The sequence below is a fragment of the Aspergillus aculeatus genome (genome assembly GCF_001890905.1).
Source record: "Aspergillus aculeatus ATCC 16872 unplaced genomic scaffold ASPACscaffold_1, whole genome shotgun sequence".
In the NCBI taxonomy this organism is placed as follows: Eukaryota; Fungi; Ascomycota; class Eurotiomycetes; order Eurotiales; family Aspergillaceae; genus Aspergillus; species Aspergillus aculeatus.
The window spans coordinates 3,221,926-3,248,325 of NW_017962976.1; the positions used below are offsets into that span (position 1 = coordinate 3,221,926).

The 26,400-nt window shown below is 52.8% G+C and overlaps 10 protein-coding genes across 10 annotated transcripts; 5 read left to right on the top strand and 5 right to left on the bottom strand.

Annotated features, from left to right (window-relative positions):
* Positions 1–111: 111 nt before the first annotated feature.
* On the bottom strand, positions 112–874 carry ASPACDRAFT_74742 (ATP synthase subunit H). The gene has a single exon (XM_020204292.1). It carries the CDS (start codon positions 573–575, stop codon positions 258–260), a length of 318 nt encoding a protein of 105 aa, XP_020061564.1. The 5' UTR covers positions 576–874; the 3' UTR covers positions 112–257.
* Positions 875–1,902: 1,028 nt separating this feature from the next.
* ASPACDRAFT_56613 (transcription factor SUA7) lies at positions 1,903–2,940 on the top strand (the record flags this gene model as incomplete). The annotated part of the gene is made up of 1 exon (XM_020203150.1): positions 1,903–2,940. One exon carries the CDS (start codon positions 1,903–1,905, stop codon positions 2,938–2,940), a length of 1,038 nt encoding a protein of 345 aa, XP_020061565.1.
* A 1,377-nt stretch (positions 2,941–4,317) lies between these two features.
* Positions 4,318–7,309, bottom strand: ASPACDRAFT_21194 (uncharacterized protein; the record flags this gene model as incomplete). Its single annotated transcript, XM_020199008.1, has 3 exons — positions 4,318–4,560; positions 4,618–6,299; positions 6,358–7,309. The coding sequence occupies 3 exons, from the start codon at positions 7,307–7,309 to the stop codon at positions 4,318–4,320; spliced, it is 2,877 nt and encodes a 958-aa protein (XP_020061566.1).
* A 4,541-nt stretch (positions 7,310–11,850) lies between these two features.
* ASPACDRAFT_38799 (Tvp18 family protein) lies at positions 11,851–12,689 on the bottom strand (the record flags this gene model as incomplete). The annotated part of the gene is made up of 4 exons (XM_020200504.1): positions 11,851–12,151; positions 12,208–12,303; positions 12,569–12,584; positions 12,653–12,689. 4 exons carry the CDS (start codon positions 12,687–12,689, stop codon positions 11,851–11,853), a joined length of 450 nt encoding a protein of 149 aa, XP_020061567.1.
* A 595-nt stretch (positions 12,690–13,284) lies between these two features.
* On the top strand, positions 13,285–14,619 carry ASPACDRAFT_38800 (uncharacterized protein; the record flags this gene model as incomplete). Its single annotated transcript, XM_020200505.1, has 2 exons — positions 13,285–14,367; positions 14,425–14,619. 2 exons carry the CDS (start codon positions 13,285–13,287, stop codon positions 14,617–14,619), a joined length of 1,278 nt encoding a protein of 425 aa, XP_020061568.1.
* A 180-nt stretch (positions 14,620–14,799) lies between these two features.
* ASPACDRAFT_38801 (uncharacterized protein) lies at positions 14,800–15,808 on the bottom strand (the record flags this gene model as incomplete). Its single annotated transcript, XM_020200506.1, has 2 exons — positions 14,800–15,652; positions 15,705–15,808. 2 exons carry the CDS (start codon positions 15,806–15,808, stop codon positions 14,800–14,802), a joined length of 957 nt encoding a protein of 318 aa, XP_020061569.1.
* A 432-nt stretch (positions 15,809–16,240) lies between these two features.
* ASPACDRAFT_38802 (hemolysin III family protein) lies at positions 16,241–17,200 on the top strand (the record flags this gene model as incomplete). Its single annotated transcript, XM_020200507.1, has 1 exon — positions 16,241–17,200. The coding sequence occupies one exon, from the start codon at positions 16,241–16,243 to the stop codon at positions 17,198–17,200; it is 960 nt and encodes a 319-aa protein (XP_020061570.1).
* Positions 17,201–19,154: 1,954 nt separating this feature from the next.
* Positions 19,155–20,500, top strand: ASPACDRAFT_110590 (uncharacterized protein). Its single transcript, XM_020195488.1, has 2 exons — positions 19,155–19,236; positions 19,324–20,500. The coding sequence occupies exon 2, from the start codon at positions 19,384–19,386 to the stop codon at positions 20,344–20,346; it is 963 nt and encodes a 320-aa protein (XP_020061571.1). The 5' UTR covers positions 19,155–19,236; positions 19,324–19,383; the 3' UTR covers positions 20,347–20,500.
* A 333-nt stretch (positions 20,501–20,833) lies between these two features.
* ASPACDRAFT_110593 (SDR family NAD(P)-dependent oxidoreductase) lies at positions 20,834–22,443 on the top strand. The gene is made up of 4 exons (XM_020195489.1): positions 20,834–21,097; positions 21,373–21,575; positions 21,670–21,821; positions 21,948–22,443. The coding sequence occupies exons 1-4, from the start codon at positions 20,935–20,937 to the stop codon at positions 22,396–22,398; spliced, it is 969 nt and encodes a 322-aa protein (XP_020061572.1). The 5' UTR covers positions 20,834–20,934; the 3' UTR covers positions 22,399–22,443.
* Positions 22,444–23,477: 1,034 nt separating this feature from the next.
* On the bottom strand, positions 23,478–24,782 carry ASPACDRAFT_56619 (serine/threonine-protein kinase; the record flags this gene model as incomplete). The annotated part of the gene is made up of 2 exons (XM_020203151.1): positions 23,478–24,076; positions 24,152–24,782. 2 exons carry the CDS (start codon positions 24,780–24,782, stop codon positions 23,478–23,480), a joined length of 1,230 nt encoding a protein of 409 aa, XP_020061573.1.
* Positions 24,783–26,400: the final 1,618 nt, after the last annotated feature.

The window sequence follows — 26,400 nt, forward strand, 5'->3', positions numbered from 1 at the left end:
GGTATAACATGATAGATGCCCTCCAGTGCACTACACGCAGTCTCGACCTCGTACGACCCATCCATCCATGACTGCACATCCGAATTCAAATTCAGGTTCAAAGAAAGAAAAAGAACTTCATATGCTCCAAATAGGTTTTAATTTACAAAGTGACCTTCGGAGGCACAACAACCGGGAGACAGCTCATCACATCGGTCTCATCACGTTTGCCCATTAGCCCCGAGATATCCTTCTATCTTGCCGTCTAGACAAGCAACCTAGTGGGCAGCGGGAGTCTCCACCTCCTCCTCGAACCAGCTCTCCTCAGCGGGGGCAGCCTCACCAGCGGCGGCCTGACCCTCGACCTCGACCTCCTGGCTCTCGTAGGACTTCAGCTCACTGGCAAGGTTGGCCTCCTCGGGGGACTGGGGAGCGGCAGGGGGGGAGAACTTCAGGACGTGAGCATCGGCATCACCGGGCTTGATGGGAGTGGGCTTGTAGGCGCGGAGTTCACGGAGGTAGAGGTCCTGAACAGGGTCGGCTGCGAAAGAGAGAACGTTAGACTTGCGTCGTAGGGAGCACGCCGGGTCGAACATCGCGAGGCCAATGCGACTACACGACCATTTCCCGAAAGTTGACAACGGCGGCAGAACAAGGAGATGGATCACCTACCCTGACGGATGGCGGAGGTCAGGAAAGTGCGGCGGGCAACAGAAACCTGTTGCCGAGAGACGCGGGTGAAGAGAGAGCGCTACCAGAAAGGGTCAGTCACACGGAGGAGGACTATACCGCCAACCACGGAGGAAATATTGCGGTGAACTCACGGAAGCTCTGAGAGACTGGGACATCATCGCGACGGAGAGAGGGGGGAGATAGACGAGGGGAAACTCGAGGTGGGTGGGTTTCTGCGAGGAGAGCAATTGCTGTCGACCGTGATTGAAAGCCGATGTTGGAAGTTCGACGTTTGTTCGGGAGGCTTCGGCTTGGCGGGCTGAGTCAGCAGCGGCTGCGGCTCAACTGTCTTTCAGGTCAGGTGCTTTCTGCCTGCAATCCTCCGCTTGCTTACCTGATTCTCCTCTCTCACTTCACTCTCGTCCTTTTTGTTCTTCGTCCCTCAACCTCCCAACTCCCTCTCTTCCCTCCTCCTTTCCCCTCCTCTTGGACAGGTCTATTTCCACCACCTATCCGGCCTCTCTTGTCTGAGAATCCGACACGTCTACGTCGCTCTGCTCGTTTCTGGTCTTCCCGATCATAACGTGCAGCTGCTACCTGTCAGGTTCTGCGGCCCATTTTTCCGTGAGACTGTAATCGTTCACGGAGACCTTGACTGGTTCATCGCGGTCGGACAAGCTTGGCCTCAAGGCGTGCGAAGACCCTCGAGTGACGGAGATTGATTAGTGACGGCACCTCCCCTGGGAACGTGCTATCTGGAGTTGGGGAACTGTTCGCAGGACTAAGAGTCCTTTACCTGCTCTGAAAGGTAAAGATGCATCAGTTCACCATGGAATTTGATCCCATCTCTGAGGTGTAGTCAAGGCGTCGGTGGCAGCTGGTCTGGTAGTGGCCCTGCCTGCTCATCGTCCAAGCCCATGTCTAGTCCTCATATCCTCCTTCTGCTGGGAGTTGTCTTCATCTTGCTTGGAAAGGGTTTGCAGCAGGCTAACATGAGAACGAAAGCCAGTGAGACGCAGAGACGTGACTTGCTCGCGAGACCTCACGATCCGCGCCGCTGCTCCCTTTGCGTTGTTGCTGGAGAGGATTTGAATCCTCTGTTGACGAAGAACAGTCGCCACGCTGTTCTCGCCGCTTTACATTCGTTGGTGTGCGCGCAAACATAAGCCGCTCTATTCCAGGAAATCCGCGAAAGTCAAGCCGGCGCCAACCCAACAGTCCATCGCAGAGACCACGATACGAACAGAGAAAATGGCCACCCAGAAAGCTGAGCCGCAATGGAAGAAGAATCTTTCCGCCCACATCATCTGCCCCGAGTGCAAAGAGGTGCCCCCGAACCTCGAGTTCCCCGGCTCTCACGAAACTGTTTGCGGATCCTGCGGGCTGGTGCTTGCTGATCGAGAAATCGACATGCATTCCGAATGGCGTACCTTTTCGAACGATGACCAGAACAACGATGATCCATCTCGTGTTGGAGACGCAACGAACCCGCTACTCAATGGTGACCAGTTGGAAACTCAGATTGCCAGCGGTGGCTCGGGTCGAGTGCGCGACCTCTACCGCGCTCAGAACAAGCAGTCGAGTGAAAAGGCCAACAAGGCCCTCCTGGCGGCGTACAAGGAAATTGGCGCGCTCTGCGACGGTTTCAATATCCAGAAGAACGTTGCAGACACCGCCAAGTATCTGTTCAAGATTGTCGATGACGCCAAGGCTTTCAAGGGCAAATCGCAAGACGTGATCATCGCCGGTTGTATCTTCATTGCGTGTCGTCAATGCAAGGTGCCCCGTACCTTCACCGAGATCTTCGCTGTCACGAAGGTCACGCGAAAGGAGATTGGACGCATCTACAAGGCTTTGGAGAAGTTCTTCACGGCACAAAACCTCGAGCGGATCAACGCCGTGGTTTCGAGCGGTGGTGTCCCCGATCCCAACGACACCTACACCGCGACCACCTCCACCAAGCCCAGCGATCTCTGCAACCGTTTCTGCAACCTTCTCGATCTTCCCTTCCAAGTCACCAGCGTCTCCTCTGCTCTTTCCGATCGCGTCACCACCATGGGCGATCTGGCCGGCCGTTCTCCTCTGTCCATCGTGGCCGCCTGCATCTACATGGCTTCGTACCTGATGGGCCACGGCAAGTCCGCCAAGGAGATCTCCCAGGTGGCCCACGTCAGCGATGGCACCATCCGTGGCGCATATAAGCAGCTTTACGCCGAGCGTGAGCGCTTGATCGACCCCGAGTGGATCAAAGAAGGCAAGGGTGACCTGAAGAACTTGCCCGCTAGCTGAATCGTCATGCCCTCCTCCCTTCCTGATTGAAGCAAAAGCGTAAGGAAACCCCGGGCAGCCGCAATTTGCCTTCAAAATTGCTCTGATCTTTCCCAACTTTAGCGACCCCCCATCCTCATCCTTTCAAATCCTCGTATATCTAGTTTCAGCCTTTAACCACTGGTGTGCGCCTACAGACCAAAACAAGAAAAAAAGACCAAAAAAAATTTCAAATGAAAGATACCCTTTTTCTCAAAGAAACCATTCTCCGTACTTTTTCACTCTACCCTTCCAGTCCCTCCTTCCAGATCATCCATTAGCAAAGAAGAGTTAAAACTAGTTAACTGAAGTGTTCATAATATATGCTTTTGTTGCTATTACCGCCACAAATGAAACACCATTCATAATCCCGCAAGTTGCTACTCTAACCCCCATCTCTGTGTGTTTTTTTTTCGCTTTTGAGTTGCTTTGAGTTCCTTTTGAGTAATCGATCGGTCGATGCCATTCCTTGTTTCATGCTCTACCCGAAGCATCACATCACGCCCACAGTTAGATCATGCCCTACTTTCTTTCTGCGGGTTAATCGTCATCCGGCCAGCCAGTCAGTAGCCAGTTAGTCATTCAGTCATGTGGATAGCTATAACAGATAACTACTGTACTTAGTCTTGAAATGCCAAGCGGACTTCGGGTTCATCAGTGCTGTGTGTGTAATGTACTGTACTGTATATTTACTGAACTACCTACCTATCTACCTGGCTGGGTATCGGTGGATTAATCGTTGATCTGTAGTACGTTATTACCGTATGTTCCTATGTGTTCATTCCGGATTTCAAATGCCGTTATCAAGGGTAGAATGCAGAGTTGGGAAGGGAAGGGGGGGGGGAACCTTGAAGACATTAGGGCTCTATGGCTGATACAGTTCTGTACCCATATCTGGGATAGATCGATTGGCGCGGTGCGGTACTATGCTGCTATACGAGGTAGATGGTGCGATCATAGGGGATATATAGTCATGGATGTTGAGGCGTGTATAACGCAACGCGAGCTGCCGGCAGGCGAGAAGTATAGATGCGATGCTGATTTCAAGATGGCTGGATAGTCTGTGGATACTTCAATCTATTGTTTTGCATAGATAGGTATGTGGCTACATATGGACAGGTACACTATTCAGTAGTGCAAATCGGCTGGCTACTGCCTACACTTGTACGCAACGGCGTGTTTCTGTTTTCTTGCTCCTCCTGTTTATTTTATACACGGGTCCTATCACTAGTATTAGGTTCATAAGACAGACAGACATACATTAGCACACGGCAATGAAAATGAGATGATTAAGATACTGGAGCAAAACCACTGCATGCGATTGTCTGATGCTTTACGGTCGCCCATCCATACAATGTCTCAGTTGTCGAGGGTCTCGCCAATATCACCCTCCGACGGCCTCTTGCCGTCAGCAGAAGCAGATAGTCGTGCTGCAATGTCGTCGATGGGCGATCCGTCAGGCGGGGACACGATGGTGGGTTTCCCGGCAGATAGATCGTCTGTGGTGACAGGGTCGACGGCAGGGGCCGGCGCGGCCGTGCTGTTGTCGTCAGCTAGCGGGATGGAGTGCTTCGCTTCGGTGAATGTCGGTTCCGGTACGGGCTCGGGCAGAGTTTCTTGCGTCGGGCTGACGTCTGCTGGAGCTGCAGCTGGAGCGACGGCGCCGGGCGATACTGGCTCGTCTTGGGCTTCCTCTTTCTTGAGAGCGGTGGTGGGAGCTTGGGGCTCGGCCGGTTCACCGGCAAGATTCTTAGCGATGGGAGGTGCCATGGCTTCCGGGGAGGTTGTCTCAGAAGGCGACGGGGCTGGGGTCGGCTTCTCGTCACCGACGGTCAGGGTTCCGTCTTCACCCATTTGCCACACGTTCCAGGTCTCCGTGATCTTGACCTCGGAGATGGTCGGTAGCCTTGCGGGCGTCTTTTCGACAGCTGGCTTCCGCCTGGCGGGACCACGCGCACGGCCTTTCCGGGCATCACTGAGCGGTACTTTCTCGGCTGGCGCCTCGTCTTCCTTCTTCTCCTGTGGTTTAGGGGGCGCTTGTGGGCCGAGCTGGAGCCGCGAGTTCAAGTCGGACAGGAACCCGGCCTTCAAAGCGGCAATCTTACTTCCACCGGGCCGTGCGGGAATGGCTGGCTTGGGTTTAGCGGCAATATCCTTGGCCTCTTCAGGGCTGGCGCGCGAAAGAGGTTTGGAGGGCCGGGCCGGAATTTGCGGCTTCGGTCTGTCGGGAATCGAGGGAGGTTGTCGCTTATCTGTAGGAGAAGTGACCGGCTTCGAGGAAGCATCCACCGGAGGAGCCTGTCCCGGGCGTTTTAGCGGCCGGAGGGGAATGCTGGGCTTTGAGGGAACCTCCGGGCTCTTGACCTCTTCATCTGCCGGTTGGACTGTCGTCACTAGCGTATGACTTTCGGGCGCATCTTCCCAGATATCTCGACTCGGAAACCGCTGCTTAGAGATCTCAGGGCGTGAAGGCCTGCCTTCCCGATCGTCCGTTCCCAGAATGTGTGAAGCGACTTTGTGAGCGTCAATCTGAGGCGCCTGGCTCTTGCGCTTCGACTCTTGCTCGGGTGTTTCAAAAGCCTCCTCCTTGGGGATGTCCGGCGTAGATACAGTGGCAGATAGTTGCAAGCTGTTGGGCGAATCCTCCCAGATGTCTTGGCTGGGAAAGCGGTGCTTCAATCGATCCGGACGCTGCTTGAAGCGCTCTGCGGGAGTGATGGGCTTCTGATCCTTAGACTCGTCCTCGGGGAAAAGAGGCTCGTATTCCTCGACATCCTCAAGCGGCGTATGTGTGCCTTCGTGCTCGTCACGCGAGTTGTATCTCGCCAAAGCTGGCATACCGCTGTGAATACTAGCCGTCCTGCTGTTCGAACGGCTGTGGGTCACGCTTGGAGTGCGGCTTCTTCCTTCATAGTCTACACTGCCATTTCGGCCAAAAGTCGGCGAGACAGCCGGGTGCTGGAAGGCAGACTCCGGGCGTATTTCGTCAGCTGCCAGGATAGACTCCGCCTTTTCTTCCTCGACATCCAAATTGTGGGTGAGCTCCTCGGGACCGGGAGTCTGAGCGAAGCCGTCCGGATGGTGCAAATGGTGATACGGTTCGTCGACATGAATGACCCGGGAGTGAGTCGATTTGTCGTCGGTTTCCTGCTCTACAGCAGTTTCAGGCTGAGCTTGCGCATCGGTAGCCGGAAAACTCGAATTGCGCAGAGGTGACTCAACAGCGAGTCGAGAATTACGACGTGAGTCGAGTCCCGGTGACGCTAGCTGATGTGTGTATTCGTCTGAGGCAATGTAGCCTACCTCCTCATCGGGGGTACCCGCCAGGGCAGGGGATGTACCTGCACGTCACATAATCAGAAACGATCTCCCATTACCACTAGACCTGTAAGAACTTACCAAGCCCAGAACCATTCACTGCAGAGCCACGGACAATCTTGTTCAGGTCGTCGCTGCTCAAGGCCCAGTCGGGCCGTGGTGTACCAACACCTGGGCCATATTGGCCGTGCTCCTCTCGAACGAATTCTTCGGGGTGCTTCTCATACCAGGCCTTCTCGAACTTGTCGTTTGAAGGAACACCATGACCATGCAGACCGTAGCTGCCAGGAGGCAGAGATGCCTCGCGGCCACTGCGAGTGCGGTGATGGTTGCGTCCAGAGCGTTTCTCCTGGGGTTCAGCGAGGTAAGGGCTTGGGGATGGAGCTTGCACATCGCCTGCATTAGGGTACATCGGGACTCTCTGTCCGATCTCCGGAATGCCATGCTCCTCTCCGTGGAACGACTGTCGACGATCCGCGGACATGGTTGAGGAGTCACCACGTGAGCCGCTGGCTCGCGAGTGCAGTGAGCGGGTAGGCCGCTCGGAATGATCGTCATTTGAAGGAGATGGAGCACGCCCCAGGCCTGCTGCTGCAGCCTGACGGGAGTCTGTACGTGTCACAGCCTGCACCCTTGCCTTGGCGCTGGAAGTGGGTAATGACGGTCTTGGCGCATGAAGCTTTAAATCGCTTCCCACGTTCCGGGTCTCTGGCGGTGTAGCCTGCTGAGCCTCGGACACATTGGCCACATCCAGGTCCTGGTATTCAATGCCCTCTTGACCGAGCGAGGGTATCGTGACACTCGGGGGTCTCTGGGGTAGGTCATTCGAGGTGGTTCGTTTCAGGCCCCATCCGTTGGGCAAATCGTTCAGAGGAGACGGAGCGTAGCTATCGGGAAAGGGAGATACAGAGCGCTCAGCACGATTGGACGGACGAGGAGGGATCTTGGGGCCTTCTGCTGAGGCGGGTGCAAGACCCTGTTGTGGAGACCTCGACGGCCGCGGAGGAATGGCGGGGGCTGCTTGTGTAGTCATGGCTGGTTGCTAGTAAGGCAAATGACAGATTGAATCTGAGCTCGAAGATCAACTCTGGCAGTCAAGTCAGTTGATTACGGATCTATGGGGCACAGAAAACACCAGTCACATGAATCCGCGCGAGGGTGCGTGTCAATGGTTGGGCTGGTGAGGACGCTAGCACAGGGCAGCTTTGCATCGGTCACTGTAGATGCGCTCGGTTCGCCATGGAAAGGGGGGGAAACAGTACGTTGTCTATGTTTGGACGGGCTTTTGAGACAATATCGGGAATTCATAAGAAGGATATTGAGATGTGAGTGGGGAGCAATCTAGGGTAAGGAATGTACATATTCTCCAAGTGAGTAGATAAGGTAAACGCGATGCGTGGCCGATCACCTTCTTTCACCGTTGACATTCCCCGCCAGCGCCTTGACAAAGATATGAAAGGTTTGCAAAATTGGAGGGGGAACAGTCGATTTTTGGGGACTTTGATAAGAGGAGTATGAGTGATTCGCTTACCGGCAAGGTTTGAGAGTGGGAAAAGAAGTATGCGAGGTGCTATGCTTATGCGGGCGAGCTTTAGAGGGAGTATTAGCCCGAGTAGACGGAGACCAGATGGCGTCAATTGGATAGGCAGTAGGAAAAGCGGAGTCGAGCAATTATAGTAGTAGGAAAGAGACTTGAGAATCGGAAATATGAACAAGGAATAAGTAGATAGCAGTAGAGGAATAGAGTATAGACGAGAGGAAAGTTTAGAGGAGAGTGGGAGGAGGATTCAGGGAGGAGGAAGTTCAGCAGAAGCCGAGGGGGAGGAAAGATGGGCAGAAGATATGAGTATGATGTATGACCTGGTGAGACTAACTACTGTAAGGTAAGTTACTCCCGTAAAGTGGCCGTAAAGGCAGACTAACCGCATTCTTTCCTGCCACGGCCCACCGCCCCATCGCGTGACGTTCTCCGGCGGCGCCCCAACTGTATCAACTGCTGTATCAAGTGTATGCGCCCTTGTCAGGCTGTGAGCCAACGACTTTGGTTGGTTGCAATTACGCCAGTACTCGATCGAGTACAGTACTTGAATGAGAAGTTCAATTCAACGCTCTGAACCTTGAACCTTGAATTGCCAGGACCAGGTCCATTTTTTAGGTTTACCATTTTTTTCTCTCGATCCATTTCTATCTACCCTTCCGTCATTGGTTCTCGATCTTCGTGTCCCTTCGAATCTTTCTTTGAGATACCTGCCCGTTCCACCATTGTGAGACCGATGAAGCTCCATTGAATCGCAAGGTCATTGGATAGAGCCAATGGCCCGACCAGATAGTAAGAAGTCATCAAATATATCAGACCGAGGACCCTCGAATATTTCTACCATCGTTGGCATCGCATATCTCGAGGATTTCGCCCATCTCTACCGCCTGCATTGTCCACTCCTCATGCGCGGAACAGAGGATTGCAGCTAAGAATCGGCTATCGTACCTAAAAACTTTAGGCATCTTTAGTATCCCCAGCGATGAGCATCTAGTATTCTTTGGTTCTGCGCCGGTGGCATCCACGAGAGCTCATTAATAGCTCATACTGGCCAGCAGAGCTTGCGCCCCTTCCTCTCTCTCCCTCCCACCAGTCGAAACTTGGTATCAACCTGATGATCCGCCGGCGAACTAATTTGGCCCATTTCAACCGTCGCTAAATATGAACAGACGTAAAAACTAAAAATCCCTCGCCCTCTTTCGTGTGACAGTGGAGAGGACTGACTTGCGTGAAAACTGAAAATCCCTCTGCATTACACCTTGCCCCATACTGAAGAGGAGTAGCGAGATAAAAAATATGCGGCCGGCCCAGACCATGGTCCAGATGAGCTGTGAGCCACAAGCGCCCCGCTGCTGGTGGTAATAGTGATAGTGATTTGGTATGCGACAGCAGCCCCGGCTGGCAGGTACCTTGAGTTCAATTTTAACTACACGGGAATATTAAAGGGTGTTTTCTATCCCTGGTCGTAGCATAGCTGCTAGTTGGTAAGGTCGGTTCAGCCTCAGCTCACCAAGTACTCTGTATTGAGCAAGAGCTTGCACCCCCTTTTCTCTGGCGCAAATGCCAATTCTACGAGGACGTAGTAAGTAACCCCTCATGCGGCGGTGCGGGCTGGCTGGCTGCCATGCACATGGGCCTGATCGCCCGTTTTGAGGGTTGTCGGATGTCGCACAGCTGATGTGCGGGGCGAGTAAGGGAGGAAAGAACATGCAGAATATCCCTCATGGTAAACAGCTTCAATGGGTCACAGGAAGTGTGCATATTGTCAACTAGTCAGTCTATTGCAGAGGCTTGGGCCTCTTTATTGCCAGCCGGCATTGAGAATTTCAATAAATCACTTCGGAAGTCATAATCACGCCGAGACAAAATGAGAAACTACTCGACTACACTGGGCAAAGTAAACTATACTGTATGTAATCCGTACTTCGTATCGCATCCAAGGTGATTGTATCGACTTGGATGTGACTGGCCACATCCTCCGTAACCCCCCTCTCAACCAGAACCCCACCAGCGCCGAGGCGGTGAACAGCCTGGACTCAACCGGCTCCACATCATGATTGCATCATGAAGCCCATCGCCGCCGTTCGCTTATCGTCCACGGGGGAGTATCATCCTGGGCGTGTGCGATAGGCGGCTTTTTGGTTCTGATAAACAAGGCCGCGAGATTAGTACCGACTGGACCCAATTAATACTATGTAGCTTCTTATCGAGTTAGTACGTCGATAGAAAGGTCTCATTCTAGAATCAATACGATTTTGGCACATAATGTACCTATTTTCCGGAAACATACCCCAGTATCCAGTAGCCACTCTACTATATGACCTGTTACATCCATCAAAACCAATTCAGAACACTCACACAATAGCTGCACCCCATCCCCCAAGTGCGCCTAGATCCATACTTCAACAACAAATCCCAACATATCACCAGATCCGATGTCGACTCTCCGCTTTGCACAGCGCCGTAAAGTACTGTATAGTACATACTACCACACCCCTTCCCTCCTAACCCCCCGAACAATCCGATACGCATCTATCAGCGCCAAGTAACCCCCTATGCAAGAAAAAGACCACGAGGGAGAAATGAGAGACATACTCTTAGTCTCTAGGCACTGCATCAACACAGACAATCCGGCCCCCGGCCCAACCAGCAAGGGACTCAGCTCCTGATGACTCGCGCTCGAAGATTCCCGATCCCAGGGCCCAATCAGCGTGATTCCGGCGTTCTCTATTCTCGAAGCTACAGACGACACATGATAGGGAGACCGGGAGCCCAGTACATCATCGATAGGTAAGGTAGGTTTGATTACTGTAGTTGCCTAGCTGGACAACGAAGCTAGTACTGTACTTTACAGGAGATTCTTGCGCAAGTCCAAGTCGCCCTCTGAATCTCTACAGCGCAAAGAGGAGAAAGACCGAAAGAGACGCGCTGCCTAGAAAATCCCATTGAACGTGATCTAATCATTTCAACCTGTTGGCTCTCCGTGCATGCATGTATAGGGTCAGCACAGACGCCAACCGCGCCGCCGGAAGCGCGGGGTAAAACTGGAAGCCTTCTCTCTTAACTCGATGAGGAGACAGAGGGGTAAAATGAGGGGAAAGGGAGCAGAAGTATGACGTATCATATTGCCTCCGAGGATGCCCTAGTGATCTTGTCCCTTAGGCATCCATTGTTGAAAACTGGATGGACTTGTGGCTGTCGTTCGCACTAGTATGGTAATATGTGTGTGCGGCTGTAATGTGCTAACTGAAGGTAGTTGTGTACGACGAACAAAGCTACCCCGACGAGCATTGCTCGAACTCGACCGAGCTTAATCGCTGGCGATGGCGCTGGCGCTGGAACTAAGCTGATTGAGTGGTTGAAGTGCGGCTATCGCATTCCCGTGGTTATATTGATGATGCATGATGCCGTCCGGGAGGTCAAGGGGAAATGCAAACAGCCGGGCAGGCACTTTCAGGGCCAGGGCTGCGTTTTGAGTGAAGGTAGCCCGAGCTTAGTCCATTTTTTGCTGGGTGACAAGACTTTCCGGAGTATATGCGATTGGCCTTGGAAAGAGAAAATTTCATATTCATCGCCAGGATGCTGGTAGGTAGGGTATTCGCTGCGGTGAACTACTACTTGTTACAGGTTTCATCTAAGCTCATCACGGAAGACCTCAACGAGGTAACAGATGCCAAAAACAAAGCAGACCGATACAAGGCAAGGTAATAGGAATGGCTCGAGCAAAGCATCGGCAGCAATCCAGACTCCAGCGAAGCTGAATTGGTTTTTGCGGAAAGCAAAGCAAAGCAAAGCAAAGCAAAGCAAAGCAAAGCAAAGCAAAGCAAAGGAGTGCATAGTCCCTCCGTCGCAGCACGAACGCGATATCGGCTCGTCATCGCATCACACTCAACTCCAGCCCCAAGAAGCCTTGAATTCCATTATTTGACTTTCTGACTAAACGAAATCACTCGTTAGAATCAATTTGTCATTGATCTCGGGAGAATGCTCACATTGTATAAGTTGTTATCTCCTTTTTGCGCAAAAGCCTGCGGCCTCTACACAATCATCTGCGCGAGTCCTTGGCCACCCAGTGTCTTACTGCTGACGAACTCTTGGCTCTTCACGGCCGCCAGCGCGTAGAAAATGGCCGCAATCAGGAGAACAACAGCCGCAGCAATCAAGCTGGTGGCATCCTTGAGCAGGCTGAGAAACTGCACCACACTCATAACAGCGTACATGCCAGCACGCATCCAGTTGGTTGTAAACTTGCGAATGAATTCATCGAACTTCGGCGAGGTCGGGCAGATTCGGAGCAGGAAGGGTACTTCGGTGAAGATGAGAATGAAGGCGGAAATACTGCACAATACATGTGAGCCCCAGATTCCGGTTTTGCGGGGTACCTAGCCACTCACAGACACAGGACGCTAAAGATGATGATCACTGCATTGAAACTGAAGATATTGGCGATACCGAGCGCCAGGCATAGGATGATGCACACAACACCGGTCCTAGTTTTAGATCAAGTTAGCGCTTGTGGCCAACGAGTCAACGCCTCCCAGCTCCCCCTCATATATCGTGCTTCGATAGGGCTCTTCGGGTACTGCATGCTTGGTCGCTTTGACAGGCGGGTACTGAATGAGCTCCCATCACGGAGGCGCCAAGCGTCCATGCTGGGGGCCAGGCAGCAGTTATTCTTTTGCTTGCATTGTAGTTGCGAAGCTCCCAGCCGGTTGAATTGTACAAAAGTCACTGAGTGGGAAAATCGCGACATACCATTGACCGTAAATACCTAAGCGCACAGGTGTTAGCTCTTTCTGTCTTTGAATCAGTCAAAGTGTAAACAATGCAGGTCCATACTGAAGTTTCTAGTGCGGAACTCCTCGGCGAGAGTCATGGTGGCGATTCAGGAAATTTTTGGCTTTTTTTGGCTCAGAAAGAGCTTTGTGTGGTAGCGGAGATGTAAGAAAGTAAGAGTGACCGGTTGTGCGATATCAGATAGATCTCTTTTATGCTGATCTGCAGTATCCTAGGTTGGGAAATGGAGTAGATTGTAGCGCGATTGACAGTTGATGATGGGGCCAGTTTGTCTATCCGACCGACCTCCTCACCGCTCTGGCAGAACTGGGGCAGAATCCGGGCTCCCGCATTACTGCCATCCATGGTCGACGCTCCGCCTTACAAACAACATAACATCATCTGCAATTATTGCTTGCATCGATCTCTGCACCGCGAGACTTGTCATTGGATTGCGACATACCTTGCTGTCTGGTCCTTGGTACTGGTATATGTACTGTCGTACATACTCTTCAGCCTCTGCATTCCCTACATTTGACCCCAAACATGGAAGCCGTTTCCAGGCATAGCCGCAATGCTTCTAGATGTAAGGAGTCTCAGATGAAGTAGTGGCCGTCTCTTGCTAATGTATGATAGCTTCCCGACCTCGTAGTACGACGAACGGTCCACTTGACCAGATAGACGAGTAAGCAGAGATGTACTTTGTCAATGTCACGGAAGAAGCTGATGAAGCCAGTCCACTTGGCACCGAAACGGTGAACACACTGAGGCAATCCTGCCCAGCAGCTCAAACTGAGTTGTCTGGTGTCTCCTTTGAGAATCTGGATCCACTTGCTCCTGATGATCTGCCACCTACCGTGGAGAAAGACCTCTCATTCCTTCTTCGCTATGAGATCTATCACTCCTTGTCACAGCTGGACATCCCACATGCATTGCGCTCCGAGTTCATCGTTCCAGCCTCCAGCGAGTCATTATCTTCGACTCTTCAAAAACTCGAGAAACTCCTGACGGAGGGCCATTTCTTACTGGCAGCTCATCTCAGTGGAACGATACTGGCATCTTCTCTGATCAAACCCACAGACATCAAACGCATCTTTGCTTTGTTCTACACCCGGTTGGCATGCCTACAGCTTTCCGGGAATACCATCATTGCCGCACAGGAGTCTAAAGCTCTGGAGGACTTGACCTCTGTTTTTTACTACGTAGAGCCGCTACCTGATAAATCCGACAAAGGTCCGAGCTATCCTCGCCATATTGTGCCATGGCCTCTGAGGGCCTTAGCCGTGCGACTTCAAAGTATAGGGTTCGGCGACTCTCGAAGGGGCATTGGCGGTCTTTATGAGATCGGCCTGGAGGCAAGAAGGGAGATCTTGCGGGCAGATCTTGATGCGGCGGAGCGGCAACTCTGGAGGGAACGACTCGCGGACTTGGGGATCAGGAATGTCAATGCACTGATCGAAATGGGTGATCTCAATGCGGCCAAACAGGCACTCTATAGTTTGCGCATGTCAGGCGTAGACAATGAAACCCGCAACGCAAGGAAGGCGCTCCTGTTGGTATTGGTCGGCGATCTTGACAGTGCCAGGCAATTGTGCAGCGAGGGCAGTGAAAATGAGCAGGGCTTTTTCAACGCCCTCTTCAGTATGTCTGAGGGCCAATATAGCACGGCAGCCGACGAATGGCGCAGTCTGCTGGAGCGCGAGCGCCAAAGACCTGACGAAGCCATTATCCAGCAGAACCTAGCAGTCTGCTTGTTGTACACTGGTCGACTGAATGAGGTAAGTCCCCTAGTGTGATAATAATGGATTGGCAAACAATGCTGACTATGGCTCTAGGCTCGTGAAGTTCTCGAATCCTTGATACAAAAAGAGCATTCATTCCCGAGCCTCGTGTACAACTTATCGACTATCTACGAGCTGTGCTCTGAGAAGGCCGGGAAGCTCAAAACAGATCTTGTCGAGACTGTAGCCAAACAACCAGTGACGGGAGTCCTGAACTTGGACCGGCCAAGTGCAGATTTCAAGATCTAATGTCAATCGATGACACAGGCCGCACAGTGTTGAAGAGCCATTCCAGCTCAACCCTCCTTGTCCATGTGCTATGGCTAAACCAATTCAAACATCTTACCCTATGCCAGACGCCATAACCTTGAATCATAATTCGCCGGGCCATGATATAATGATATAATGATATTTTTCGGCCATGCACCATCACAGAGCCTCCTTGATGGGGGTCAGATTGACGGTGGGTTTCTGCTTCGGCCTCCTAATGATGATCTTATCACCTTCTTTCTCCCATCCGAGCTTCTCCAATTCCACCAGCTTCTCCCACGTCAACTCCTTCTCTCCGGTACAACCTTCGGTGATCCACTTGCTATCGGCGTTGAGATAAGCTTTACCCACAGCTTTGAGAGCGTGCCTTCGAACCCGTTCCTCAGCCCAATTGAGGACGGCGCGCATGTTGGAATCTACTCCCTTACGGATGCGCCAAAATATAACCCAGTCATCGTGTGCCAGCGCGTGCAGGACCTCATCGACCATGGACGAATTGAATGCATATTTCCTGCGCGCCCGTGCACGCAGCTCATAAGCGGCACCCAAGTCCTGTTGCCGGCAAGCAAAATCAAGGATCTGGTACGATATCACCTCCTTTAGATCGGAGTCTGGAAGTGGATGTGATGGAGTGTGGAGCTCTTCCATGAGGTATCGGAGGGAGGGAGTATACGATGGAGGATGTTGGGCTCGGATGGCGATCTTAACGGAGAACAGGTGAACCTGCTGGGAGAAAATGATAGGGATTGTGGATGCAGTGGCCAGGACGGCCTCCCGGAGCTTTCTGAGGGAGAGCAGGATAGTAGATAACTCTGATGCTGCCGAAGGAGTGTATGTTCCTGTTGGTTTCGTGGGTAAGGAAGCAGGCGGGTTCTTGGTTGCGTCATCCGAAGCGCTCCTGGGGAGGGATGTCCAGGCAGCGTCCATGTCCTTCGCATGAAGAGCGCAGAACGCCATATATCTCTCAACAATACTTTTATAATATTCCTTTTGAGCTTTGTGGTCTAGCAATCTGCGCATGTCAGCCCGGGCGGAGGTGGGGGTTGGAAGGCGCGCAGGCGTACTTCCGGTCTCCTTTAGATACGAAGCCCACCGTCTCCAGGGAGTCTGCCACGGGCTTCAGGCGACTCCCGGAAGCTTTGCGTATCGGGGGCGCTCGATTATTCATATTCAAAGGAGCGACGAGTTGTGAATAGCCGGTTGGAGCGACGTTTTGAGGGGAAGAGGAAGACGGAGTAGGGATGAAGCTGACTACCGTATGCTATCGCGGTGGTGTTTGCAGCGTTTGCGCTGTTTGTTTTCTTGTCCTTTGCCCCCAACAATGCAATGCCCGAGGAAGCGGCGAGTTTCCGCTGAGTCCCAACCGACTTTCTTGTCCTCATCAACCTCTTTTTTGGGTCGCGGTGATTATAGCGGGGGTTCCGGTCACTCCTGGGCTATTTGGTCTTGGAAGCGAGCCATATTGGGTATTCAGTTCAGGGTCACCGGTCCCCTTCTTCCCTCGCCAACTTCGTCGACAGAATTGAAACAAATCCCGGAACCCATCTGTCATTGTACATACATACCCACATACAGTATCCGCAGGCTGCATGTGAAGAAGATGGCCCCTCGCCAGCGTCACTCCACTCACGGCCAGGAGAAGGTTCTGGGCACGAGTCAGCCTGCTGCTGTGGCAGCTGCTGTGCTGGAACAGCCTCCCAAAGTCCTCAAGAAGCTGCTTCACTGGGAGGAGCTCCCCCATTGGCAGCGCGATAACCAGCACATCCATAGCGGGTATCGGCCGGCCTCGGCTTCCTTCCTTGTTTCCTTCCAGTCCCTGACCTATCTTCACAATGAAACGGTCAACATCTACACGCACTTGCTGCCATCGTTGCTGGTCGTGCCGGCGGCCTTCGCACTGTATCGGGCACTAGCCCCCCGGTATGAAACGGCGACGCAGGCGGACGTAATCGTCTTCGGCTGCTTCTTCGCCGGGGCGGCCTTTTGCCTGGGCATGTCTGCCACCTACCACACGATCTCAAATCACTCGCCCATGGTGGCGCGCATCGGGAACGCGTTCGACTACGCGGGCATTGTCGGGCTGACGGTGGGCAGTTTCATCCCCAGCGTTTACTTCGGCTTCTACTGTCAGCCCGCGCTGCAACGGCTCTACTGGAGCATGATCTGCACGATTGGCCTTGGCTGCGTCGTCGTCTCGATCTTCCCCCAATTCCGGACCCCAGGCTGGCGACCGTTCCGGGCGGCGATGTTTGTCGGCATGGGCCTGTCAGCGGTGTTTCCCGTGATCCACGGATTACGCCTGTACGGGCTGGGGCAGATGACACGCCAGATCGGACTCGGCTGGCTGGTGCTCCAGGGTCTCCTGTACATCCTGGGGGCAGCGATCTATGCGGCTCGGGTCCCCGAACGCTTGCGACCCGGCCAATTCGATCTGTGGGGAAGCTCCCATCAGATTTTTCACGTGCTGGTGGTCTGCGCCGCAATTGCTCATCTGACCGGGTTGCTGAAGGCGTTTGATTACAGACACAGCGGATTCGCCGCCAGCTGTGCTTGGAGCTGACGGTGATTCGCCGGCAAGGGGATCTAGGATCGCACAAGGGGTTTTTTGCTGGTTACCATCTTCGGAAATCTAGCCATAATCGACTGATTTTTCCCCCTAGTACTAGAGCGCAAAGATGGACTGAGAAATAGACGCTGACGTCAAAACACGGGACACGAGACATTTTGTCTAACAATTCAATTTCCACATTGCTTTGCTGACCATTGCAACATTTTATAACTGTGAATTTCTTAAGGGTATCTATTCAGATGTTCACCGCTTGCCCTGCGACATTTCAAACCGGGCAGACGAATCCCGCAATCAGTCTTACAGCTCACATGGTATGCGCTGGCTTGCATACCGATTTTCTATTCCAGTGCTATTGGATGCTACGTCAGAGACAATAGCCTTTTTTCGCCTTACAATTTGGATATCTTGATTCACGCAGAATCTGCATTAAAGTTGGGGGGGAGGAGTGAGAAAGGGTGAACTCCCTTCCCGCCCACTGACTGGGCCTGCCGAACAAACGAAGGCAATGTTGCACTTGAGCTTATTATCTTGTTGGGCCTCTTACGTTAGAAAATAGACGAGGGTTATGGTTGGGCCGCTCTGGTGGCCAAGCAACGATGGCCGAAACCGAATCTGGCAGATTGATTTTGATTTTCTTTTTCTGTTTTTGGATTGTGTATTTTCTTTTCCGACAAGTAAGATGATAAAGAATGTCGAAGCAAAAATAAGCCACAGGCAGGTCAGTTGGACACACATGTCAAGAAACCACGACGACGCTTAGATTCGCGAGAGCCCCCCGGCTTTTCTTCTTCCCTTCCCCCCATGCGAGGTGGATCAGATGGAATGATTTAAGGTGTCACGACGGCTGACTTCATCTGCGCTTACCGTTCATTTGGGGATTTCGCGATACGAAGTTCAAGTCTTGCAGGTTTGGGCCAGCCCGCACCCAGCCAGTCAGTTCGATTCGATTTAGTTCAGTCAGTCAGTCAGTCAGTCAGTCAGCCCCAGCCCAGCAGCCAGCAAACCAAGCAACGGGGAGCCCAGCGTTAGGGGGAAGGGTGTATGAAGACTAGCACTGTGGGTGGTCGATATAAATAAGAATGCGCGTGCGCTGCTGCTGATGCGATTCAAGCTTATATTATACTTTTCTTGCTCGGAAAAGCATATGAAGTATATATAAAAAGGTGATCTCCCCGATTTCAGTTCTATAATTTCGAATTGAGAAATCGCAGGCTTCTCCCTTCTGCTTGGCAAACCGTCGCGCTGCCTGTATTGTGTGTATATGTATGTCTGTTGTACATGGTGTTCTATCATTGTTGTTTTCCTTCTATTTCTAGAACTCGCGGTTGAAACCAACAAACAACAAATAACAACCCTAACCCGGAGGCACTCGACACAACACCAACACTACTACCACCACCACCCTTTCACAGATATTATAAGAGGGAGGTCACACAGAACCACAACTACACGCGCGCTCGCACACCCCCCTACAAAGCAAAGTTACCAAGACAAGTCTCCCTCTCTAATATCAACGGAGAAAATAAAAAGGATAAATGCTAGCAGAAACACACTCGGTTATCAAGACCGAACATCACGCCGCTCGCACGACCGGCCCTGGCGCCACCAACATTATCGACACCCCGAAACTGCGGGCTGCGTGCGAGAACTGCCGCCAGTCTAAGGTGAAATGCAACCTGTCCGTGTCGGGGGGCAAGGAGGCCCCCACCTCGTCGTCCTCGTCCTCATCGGCGTGCATCCGGTGTCTGCGACATGGGTTGACATGTCGGTATCGCGTTGCCAATCGGTCTGGGAAACCCAAGGGGAGTAAGAATCGGGCTACGCTACGGAAATTGGGGCAGTTGCAGCTTCAGCAGCAGCAACAGCAACAGCAACAGAATCAGCATCCGGAGCAACGGAAGCCGATGATTTCAAGAGGAGATGGTGGTCCCGGTGGGGGTGGGAATCTCCATGGCGGGTGGAATTATATTGAGCCGTTTGTGTCGAGTCAGCCACCTTCGGTGGTTGATGGGATCTTGGAGGAGCCGGTGAGTCTTTGCCCCCTTCACCTCTTTACTAGGTGTGTGCTTTTGGATGTGAAAGTTAATGAGGCTGTTCTCGATTGCTATGCAAAGAGTCCCCAGGATACCAGCCAACCCAGCCATTCTAACAGTCCTGATAGTCAGGGAGTTAGCATGACGGACGTCTCCTCGTTACTGGACGAGTCGTGCGCTGCAGCGCAGCATCTCGGGTATCATCCTCATCCTCATCCGTCTTGCATGGGGGGCCCGCCGCCGGGGGGGTACGTGCCACCACCACCACCACCACCTCCGCCGCAGCTGTCCATCTTCGACCAAACGACGACCACCACCACCGCTGCTACGTCGTCCATGTCGCCGACCTTCCTGCAGAAGGAGTTCATCACCAAGGGGATCACCAGCTGTCCACTGGCGGTGCACATGCAACCGACGTGCGACTGCGGCGACGCGCTGGTGTTCCACATGAACCGCCTGCGGTCCGTGACGACGATGGTGCATCACCCACGGTTTGATCTGCTTTTGCAAGCCATCGCGACCGCGCTGGCGACGTGCCGTATCTCCCTGCAGTGTCCTGGCTGTCCCAAAGACGGCACGCATCTGCTGTATGCCGCCTCGATCGTCGACTTTACCGTGCAGCTGTTTGATTTCGCCATTCCCTACGAGCTGTCCCTGACGGGAACCACCACCACCACCACCACCACCACCACCACCGCAGCAGCTGCTGCTGCATCGACCACCACGTCCACGTCACCGGCAACCGACCCCGGGGTGCTAGTGGGCTACGGGGAGTACGAGATCGCGCTGGACGAGACGCGCCGCATCCGGCGGTTTCTGCTGCGCGGCCGGCTGCTGCAGTGTCGGGAGGTGGTGAGACTACTGCAGGAGACGACGGAGGTGAGTCGGCAGGAGCTTTTCATCCGCGGTGGTGGTGGTGGCAGCGGCAGCCCTGGGGCGACGGCGACGGGGGCGGCGGATCTGACGGCGGCGTTCGAGAACGGGGATTTGATCCTGCAGATCCTGGCGGGACACGATGCGACGGTGGAGGCGTTTCTGCAAGCGATGGCGGGGGATGGCTGTATGTGTTGTTGTGGGTGCTGTGAGAGGCACCATCGGACGTAGTCGGTGAAGTTAGTGATACCCATCCTTCTCGAGTTGTGGTGTAGTACAATTGAAAGTGGTTCTGCGTGGCCTAGTGGACTACAATCCAATCGTTCTTTTGGTAAGCAAGTAAACACGAGCGACGAACGGACAGAAGGGACTCAGGAGAGAAGGGCATCATGAGTACTACAGTTGAACACGAGGGATGGGTGAAGGGGGGTGTAGGAGGATACTACCTGGGATTGTAACAAAGTAAGCAATGTGTGACCCTGATGAACTTTCAGCCCAGGTCACTTCAGTCGAAGTCAGGTCACTTTCTTAGCCTAGTGTAAGTCTAAGCCCAAGCCTATGTCATAGTTGTATAGAGATTCCCACCACGTTTTGCATCCATAGCAATGTAAGGTTTTCTCAATTGCATCGCATGCTTGTACTTTCCGAAAGAACGGCTCTCGGCTAGTGTGGGTATGGACCGAGGCCGAGGCATCTTCTCCATTCCCCGCATAAACCAGTAACCATAAACCACCACCCAATATTATACCTATCCGCATACAACACCCTACCTACACAACATCCACCCAAACTCCAACCTCACACCCCCAAACCAGCAGAATGAACCGGCTTACCCAGCTATCTACCCAGCTCACCTACCCCCAGGGCCTCCTGGCCAACCAAACCGCGCTCATCACGGGCGCCGCGCAGGGCATCGGCGCCGAAACCGCCCGGCTGTTCGCGAGGGAGGGGGCGCGCGTGGTCATTGCCGATGTGGATGGTGGTTAGTTTGCTGCCTTACCTTGCCTGTGTTGCTGTACTTGCGCTGCTGTACTTGCGCTGCTTTACTTGGAGCACTTGGGATTACTTGGGTCAGGGTCAGGGTTAGAGATATTGGCTTGGCTTGCCTTGCCCTACCTCCACTTGCACTGGAATAATGCCATGCCCTACCTACCCTCCTCCCAAGCAAAGCAGAGCACAGTGCAGCAAAGCAAAGCAAAGCAACATCCATACCCCCCAACCTACCACCCAAAGAAAGACCCCTAACCCCAAGAACAGAAAAGTCCCACGCCCTTGCCCACGAACTCAACACCCAGTACCCCAACCCCAACTTCCCCCAAACCGCCGTCGCCATCCCCGGCGACCTCACCGACGAAACCTACATCAACTCGCTCATCCAGCAGACCGCCGAGTTCGGGAACGGCAAGATCCACATCCTCGTCAATAATGCCGGGTTCACCTGGGACGGGGTGATCCATAAGGTAGGTAGCCCTTATAGTAACCCACCCCTTTCACTCTGATTGCTGTTGTCCTTGGGAGGGGAAGATGTTATACTAAACAGAAACGAACGGACAGATGACAACCCACCAATTCAACACCATGCTCGCCATCCACGCGACAGCGCCCTTCCAGCTCGTGCGCGCCGCGGCCCCGTTCTTCCGGGTCAAAGACGGCGAACCCCGGTGTATCGTGAATATCAGTTCCACGAGTGGGGTGCATGGGAATGCGTACGCTACCTCCAAAAGCCCTTGCCCTAGCCTACCTTACCCAACCCAACCCTTGCCCTACCCTAGCCCCTAATCCCCATGACTTCCACTCCCCCCCCCCAACCACCCAAACTAATAATAAGCTAGAGGTCAAGCAAATTACAGCACCGCCAAAGCGGCCATAACGGGACTGACCAAAACGATCGCCAAAGAATGGGGGCCGGGGTTCGGGGTGCGCGCCAACACGGTGGCGTTCGGGCATGTGCGGACCAGACTCACCGCCCCCAAGGAGGACGGGGCGGTCATGGTCACGGCGGCGGGGGAGAGGGTTGCGTTGGGGATTCCGGGGGGGCAGTTGCTCGCTAGACGGGGGGGTTCCTCCGAAGAAAAGAAGGATGGGAATGGGAATGGGGTTGGGGATGGGCACGGGAACGGGAAAGCTTCAGGTAAGGGGGCAGCCAGACAGTATCCCGATATTCCCCTCGGCAGGCCGGCGAGTGCGGAGGAGGCGGCGCGGGTGGTGTTGGCGGTGGCGAGTCCGTTGTTTGCTTATGTGACCGGGGAGACGGTTAGGGTTACTGGGGGTAGGAATATGTAGGCTTGTTTTGGTCTTGGTCTTGTGGGTGGTTTTGGGGCGGGGGGGGGGGTTGTACTGTAGTGTGGGATGAGGTGTGGGATGGGGTCGGTCTATAGTTTGTAACTTTAGATGCTAGTACATACATGCATAGTGTGCAGTGGCAAGGAGTATATACAGTGTCTCTACCTTAGTTTTAGGTTCATATTGGTAAATAAGAATGATGACTGATAAATAATGGAGTAAGAGCTGTGCCTACTACTATGGAGCCACGTATCTGCCATGCTGCCATGCTGCCATGTAAAATATACTTATGCTGAAGCGGACTTTCAGGAGTCTACCGTCTACCTATAGAACTATGCTGAGTCCATGTAAGAAAAGATGTAGTGCGATTCAGAAGTCGCATTCAATACACTAATGTACATATAGGCAACAATCATGATTGCCTGCGTTGCACTTGCCTAACATCACGCATGACCTCAGCAGTAACACAAATCAACAGCATCTACCTAACAACTTCATAGTCGCAACAGTGAAATAAAAGTACAAATATGTCCATCATAATGTTGTCAATGTGTGAATGTTGTCAAGAAGTGTAAGGCAACTAGTAACACGCTGCCAAATAATCGAAAGAATCAAAAGGTTGCCATAAGTTGCCAGTTGCCAGTCAGAACCAAGCATCAAACCACACTATGTAATTATGTATAAGATCAAAAGGCAACTCCAATAAGTCCGGGGTATTTTCTTTTCTTTCAATGCCATCGCCCAATTCAACGCCAACAAGTGTATCACCCGAGTCAACCCGAGCAAAATTCCACCCAAGTGTAACCATTATTAAACAATCCACGGCCACCTATCCTCAATAACAAGGCTGTAGCTGTAGCTGCAACTGCAATAAAAGGCAATTTATGCCAAAAACAAATAGGGTATAATAAATCCAATCCGGAAGGAGGCGTATGTCCAAAGAATGTAGTGTCGAAAAGTGAAATCTCCCGGCTGTCCTGTGGAAAAATACAGTCGAACAGTGACCCAGTAGAGACGGATGTCAAATGCCGTTAGTCGTGACCTGCGTAAAAGTGCTTTTGTTTTTGTTTCTGGATGATTCAATAAACAGGAATCAAACTGAAAGGAATGACGTGTCCCTCGGGAGCCTGGATCGGGTCCGTAGGGTAGAAGTCCTTGCAGTCTTCAGTCTCGAATCCCACAGAAGACATCGACGAGACACTGTCCATGTCGGGATAGCCTTCCGTGTAGGATGAAGCACTGGAGACCACTGAGTTCGAGAAGTCGGAGTACTGAGAGGATCCAGACGATACGGAAGATTGCGTGTTGAACGTGTCCACGGGCCCGGGCACGGGGTTGAGATAGTCAACGGGTCCGCTGGACCAGGGGATAACAGGGTTCATGGTGAACCGCGGGCAATCCAAGATCACCTGGCGGAGCTCCGGGATGGTAATCCGCTTGGAAGGGTCGCACTCAAAGATACGGCTTAGGATACAAATCATTTCATCGGACAGGGGCAGGATGGACTTGAGAAAGTACGGATCCTTGAGATATGCGCGGAACGTCGAGTCCTCAATCGAGGCCCGTTTCCACGGGTTGCGGCCGGTCGTCAAGTTTACCAGAATGACCCCGAGACTCCACACATCGTTGGGCGCTGATTCGTAGCACGTCACCGATCGCGAACTTGGTTGCTGGCATTCTATGATCAGGTCAGCTGTTGTTCATGGCAATATTTGGCCTGGTCTACCCGACAATCAAACCAAAGAAAACATACCTGGAGACATGTAGAAGGTTGACCCGCAACCAAAGTCGGATGTCAGATAGTCAGTGGTCGCCAGACCGAAGTCCGCCAGCTTGACCGTCAGGCCCTGGTCTGTCACCAGGATGTTCTCCGGCTTCAGGTCCCTGTGGTAGATTCCAATCGAGTGGCAGAAGTGGACGGCATCCAGAATTTGCAGGAACACGCGCTTGACCAGTAGGTCGTTGCCCACGAAGTTGCCCTTCTCAGTAATGCTGGAGAACAGGTCACCCTCGGGGCAGAACTCGATGACTACATAGGTGCAATCCACCGAGTCCATAATGCGCACCAGGGAGACCACGTTGGGGTGCTGGCTGGCCATATGGTGGAGCTTGATCTCCCGCTGCTGGAACTTGAGCTGGCGAGCATCCAGTCCGGACTTGTTGAGGGCCTTGACAGCATACAGGACATTGGTATGAATGTCGACGGCCGTGTAGACCACACCATAGGCGCCTACGCCCAGGATGCTGGTGAGCTCCAGCCGGTTGGCCAGGAGCAGTCCCAAGCGGTCTTCCGGAGCATAGCAGCGCGCGGGCGGAGTGGGGGGCGGAGTGGGCAGCATGGGGGGATACATGCCGTAGATGGGGGAAGGGGGAAGCATGAGCATGAGGACGGGAGGTTGAAGAGACTGGTGTTAGACACACACGAGTCTCTGTCAAAGCAAAGTAAAGGGCGAAGGAGGCAGAGACACAGTAAGGGATCGTTGATATAAATCCTGGGGTCCTAAATCCGGGTGGCGGGACGGTGGTCAAGTCAAGGTCAAGGTATCCAAGGTCCAGAGGAACGGGAAAAGAGAGAGTAGTCGCCTTTCTATCCAGTTGAGATCACTTCAGGGAGCCATTGAAGGAATGGAATCTGGAAGTCGATCAAATAGGCAGGGCAGTCAAGATCCTAGGGGTGAATGTCCAATGGATGGTGTGTCGAGGTGCGAGTGGAATATTAATCTCCTTGTTCTTTTTGTTTTTTTTTGCCTCTCTATTAGTGGGGGGAGGCGTGAGAAACCAGTGGCAATCCGAGCGGAAAGTGTTGTACAGCCTGGGATGCGATCCAGAAGACTGAAGATTGTAGTTCCGATGGGGGCCCGATGGACGGACTGTTAATAATGGGCGAGTAAGGCGAGTAAGGCGAGTGAAGAGTAGTGAGTGGGAGGGATGTATGTGTGTTGTGTTATGCGCAAGGGAAAGGGGGTGGAGAGGGGGAGGAGGAGGATAATGTGCACCAACTATATAAGTATAGAAGGAAAGAAGAAACAAGAAGCTGATACACCGATCGAAAGGGGGAGGAACAGAGACTAAAACAGACGCGGAACCAGACACAGACACAAGACAGAGAGGCGGACAGACAGAGAGAGAGAGAGAGAGAGAGAGAAGGAGGGGGAACGGGCGAGGGAAAAGGAGAGAGAGAGGGAGAGGGACGGGAAAATCAATACGGGGAAGGGAGAATAGAGTAGGGTAGGTAAGTAAGTAAAAATAAGTAGTCAGACCAGGTAAATCAGTCAAACAGTAAAAATAAATACTAGGAATTACTATGCGTAGGACTAAATGGGCGGGATGATAAGGAGGTGGTGAATTTAATTCCACGGAGTTTAGACTCGTGGCCAGAGCCACCGCAGCGGTTCCCAGGCGAATCACACGGGATTACAGACCCTCTCTAAGAACCCCACACTCCACTCGACTAACAATGTATGATGCTTAGACTGGATGGAGAGTGGATAAGACTGGATGGGGACTGGATGGGGACTGGATGGGGACTGGATGGGGGCCCGAGGGAGGCGAACAATAATAATACTGAGTATGAAAGAGCTGAGCCTGGGCGGATCCATGATTTTCCCATTCCACCCTTCCCTCTTTCTGGTCGCTCCTACGTAAGAGGTAGAATGCTTTGCCATAGTCAGACAAGTGGAAGGCAAGGGAGTGAGTGTCTTGTTTGAGAGGGTGTGCAGATGTGCAGACTGCGGACAGAGCCGGAAGGGAGGGAAGGAAACCTTAAGGAAGCAAAGGATGGAAGGAAGAAAGGAAGAAAAGAAAGAGGGAGAGGAAGAGGAGGTCAGCAGACAAGACAATAGAAAGGGAACCACAACAACAGAGAATCAACCACCACTACGGAGTAGAAGTATATCTTTTACTGCCATTAACCTACATCTACAATCACCACTCTACAGTAGCTATTAGTTAGCTTGAAGATGATAATAAACAACAATAACAATCACAACATCATCAATAACC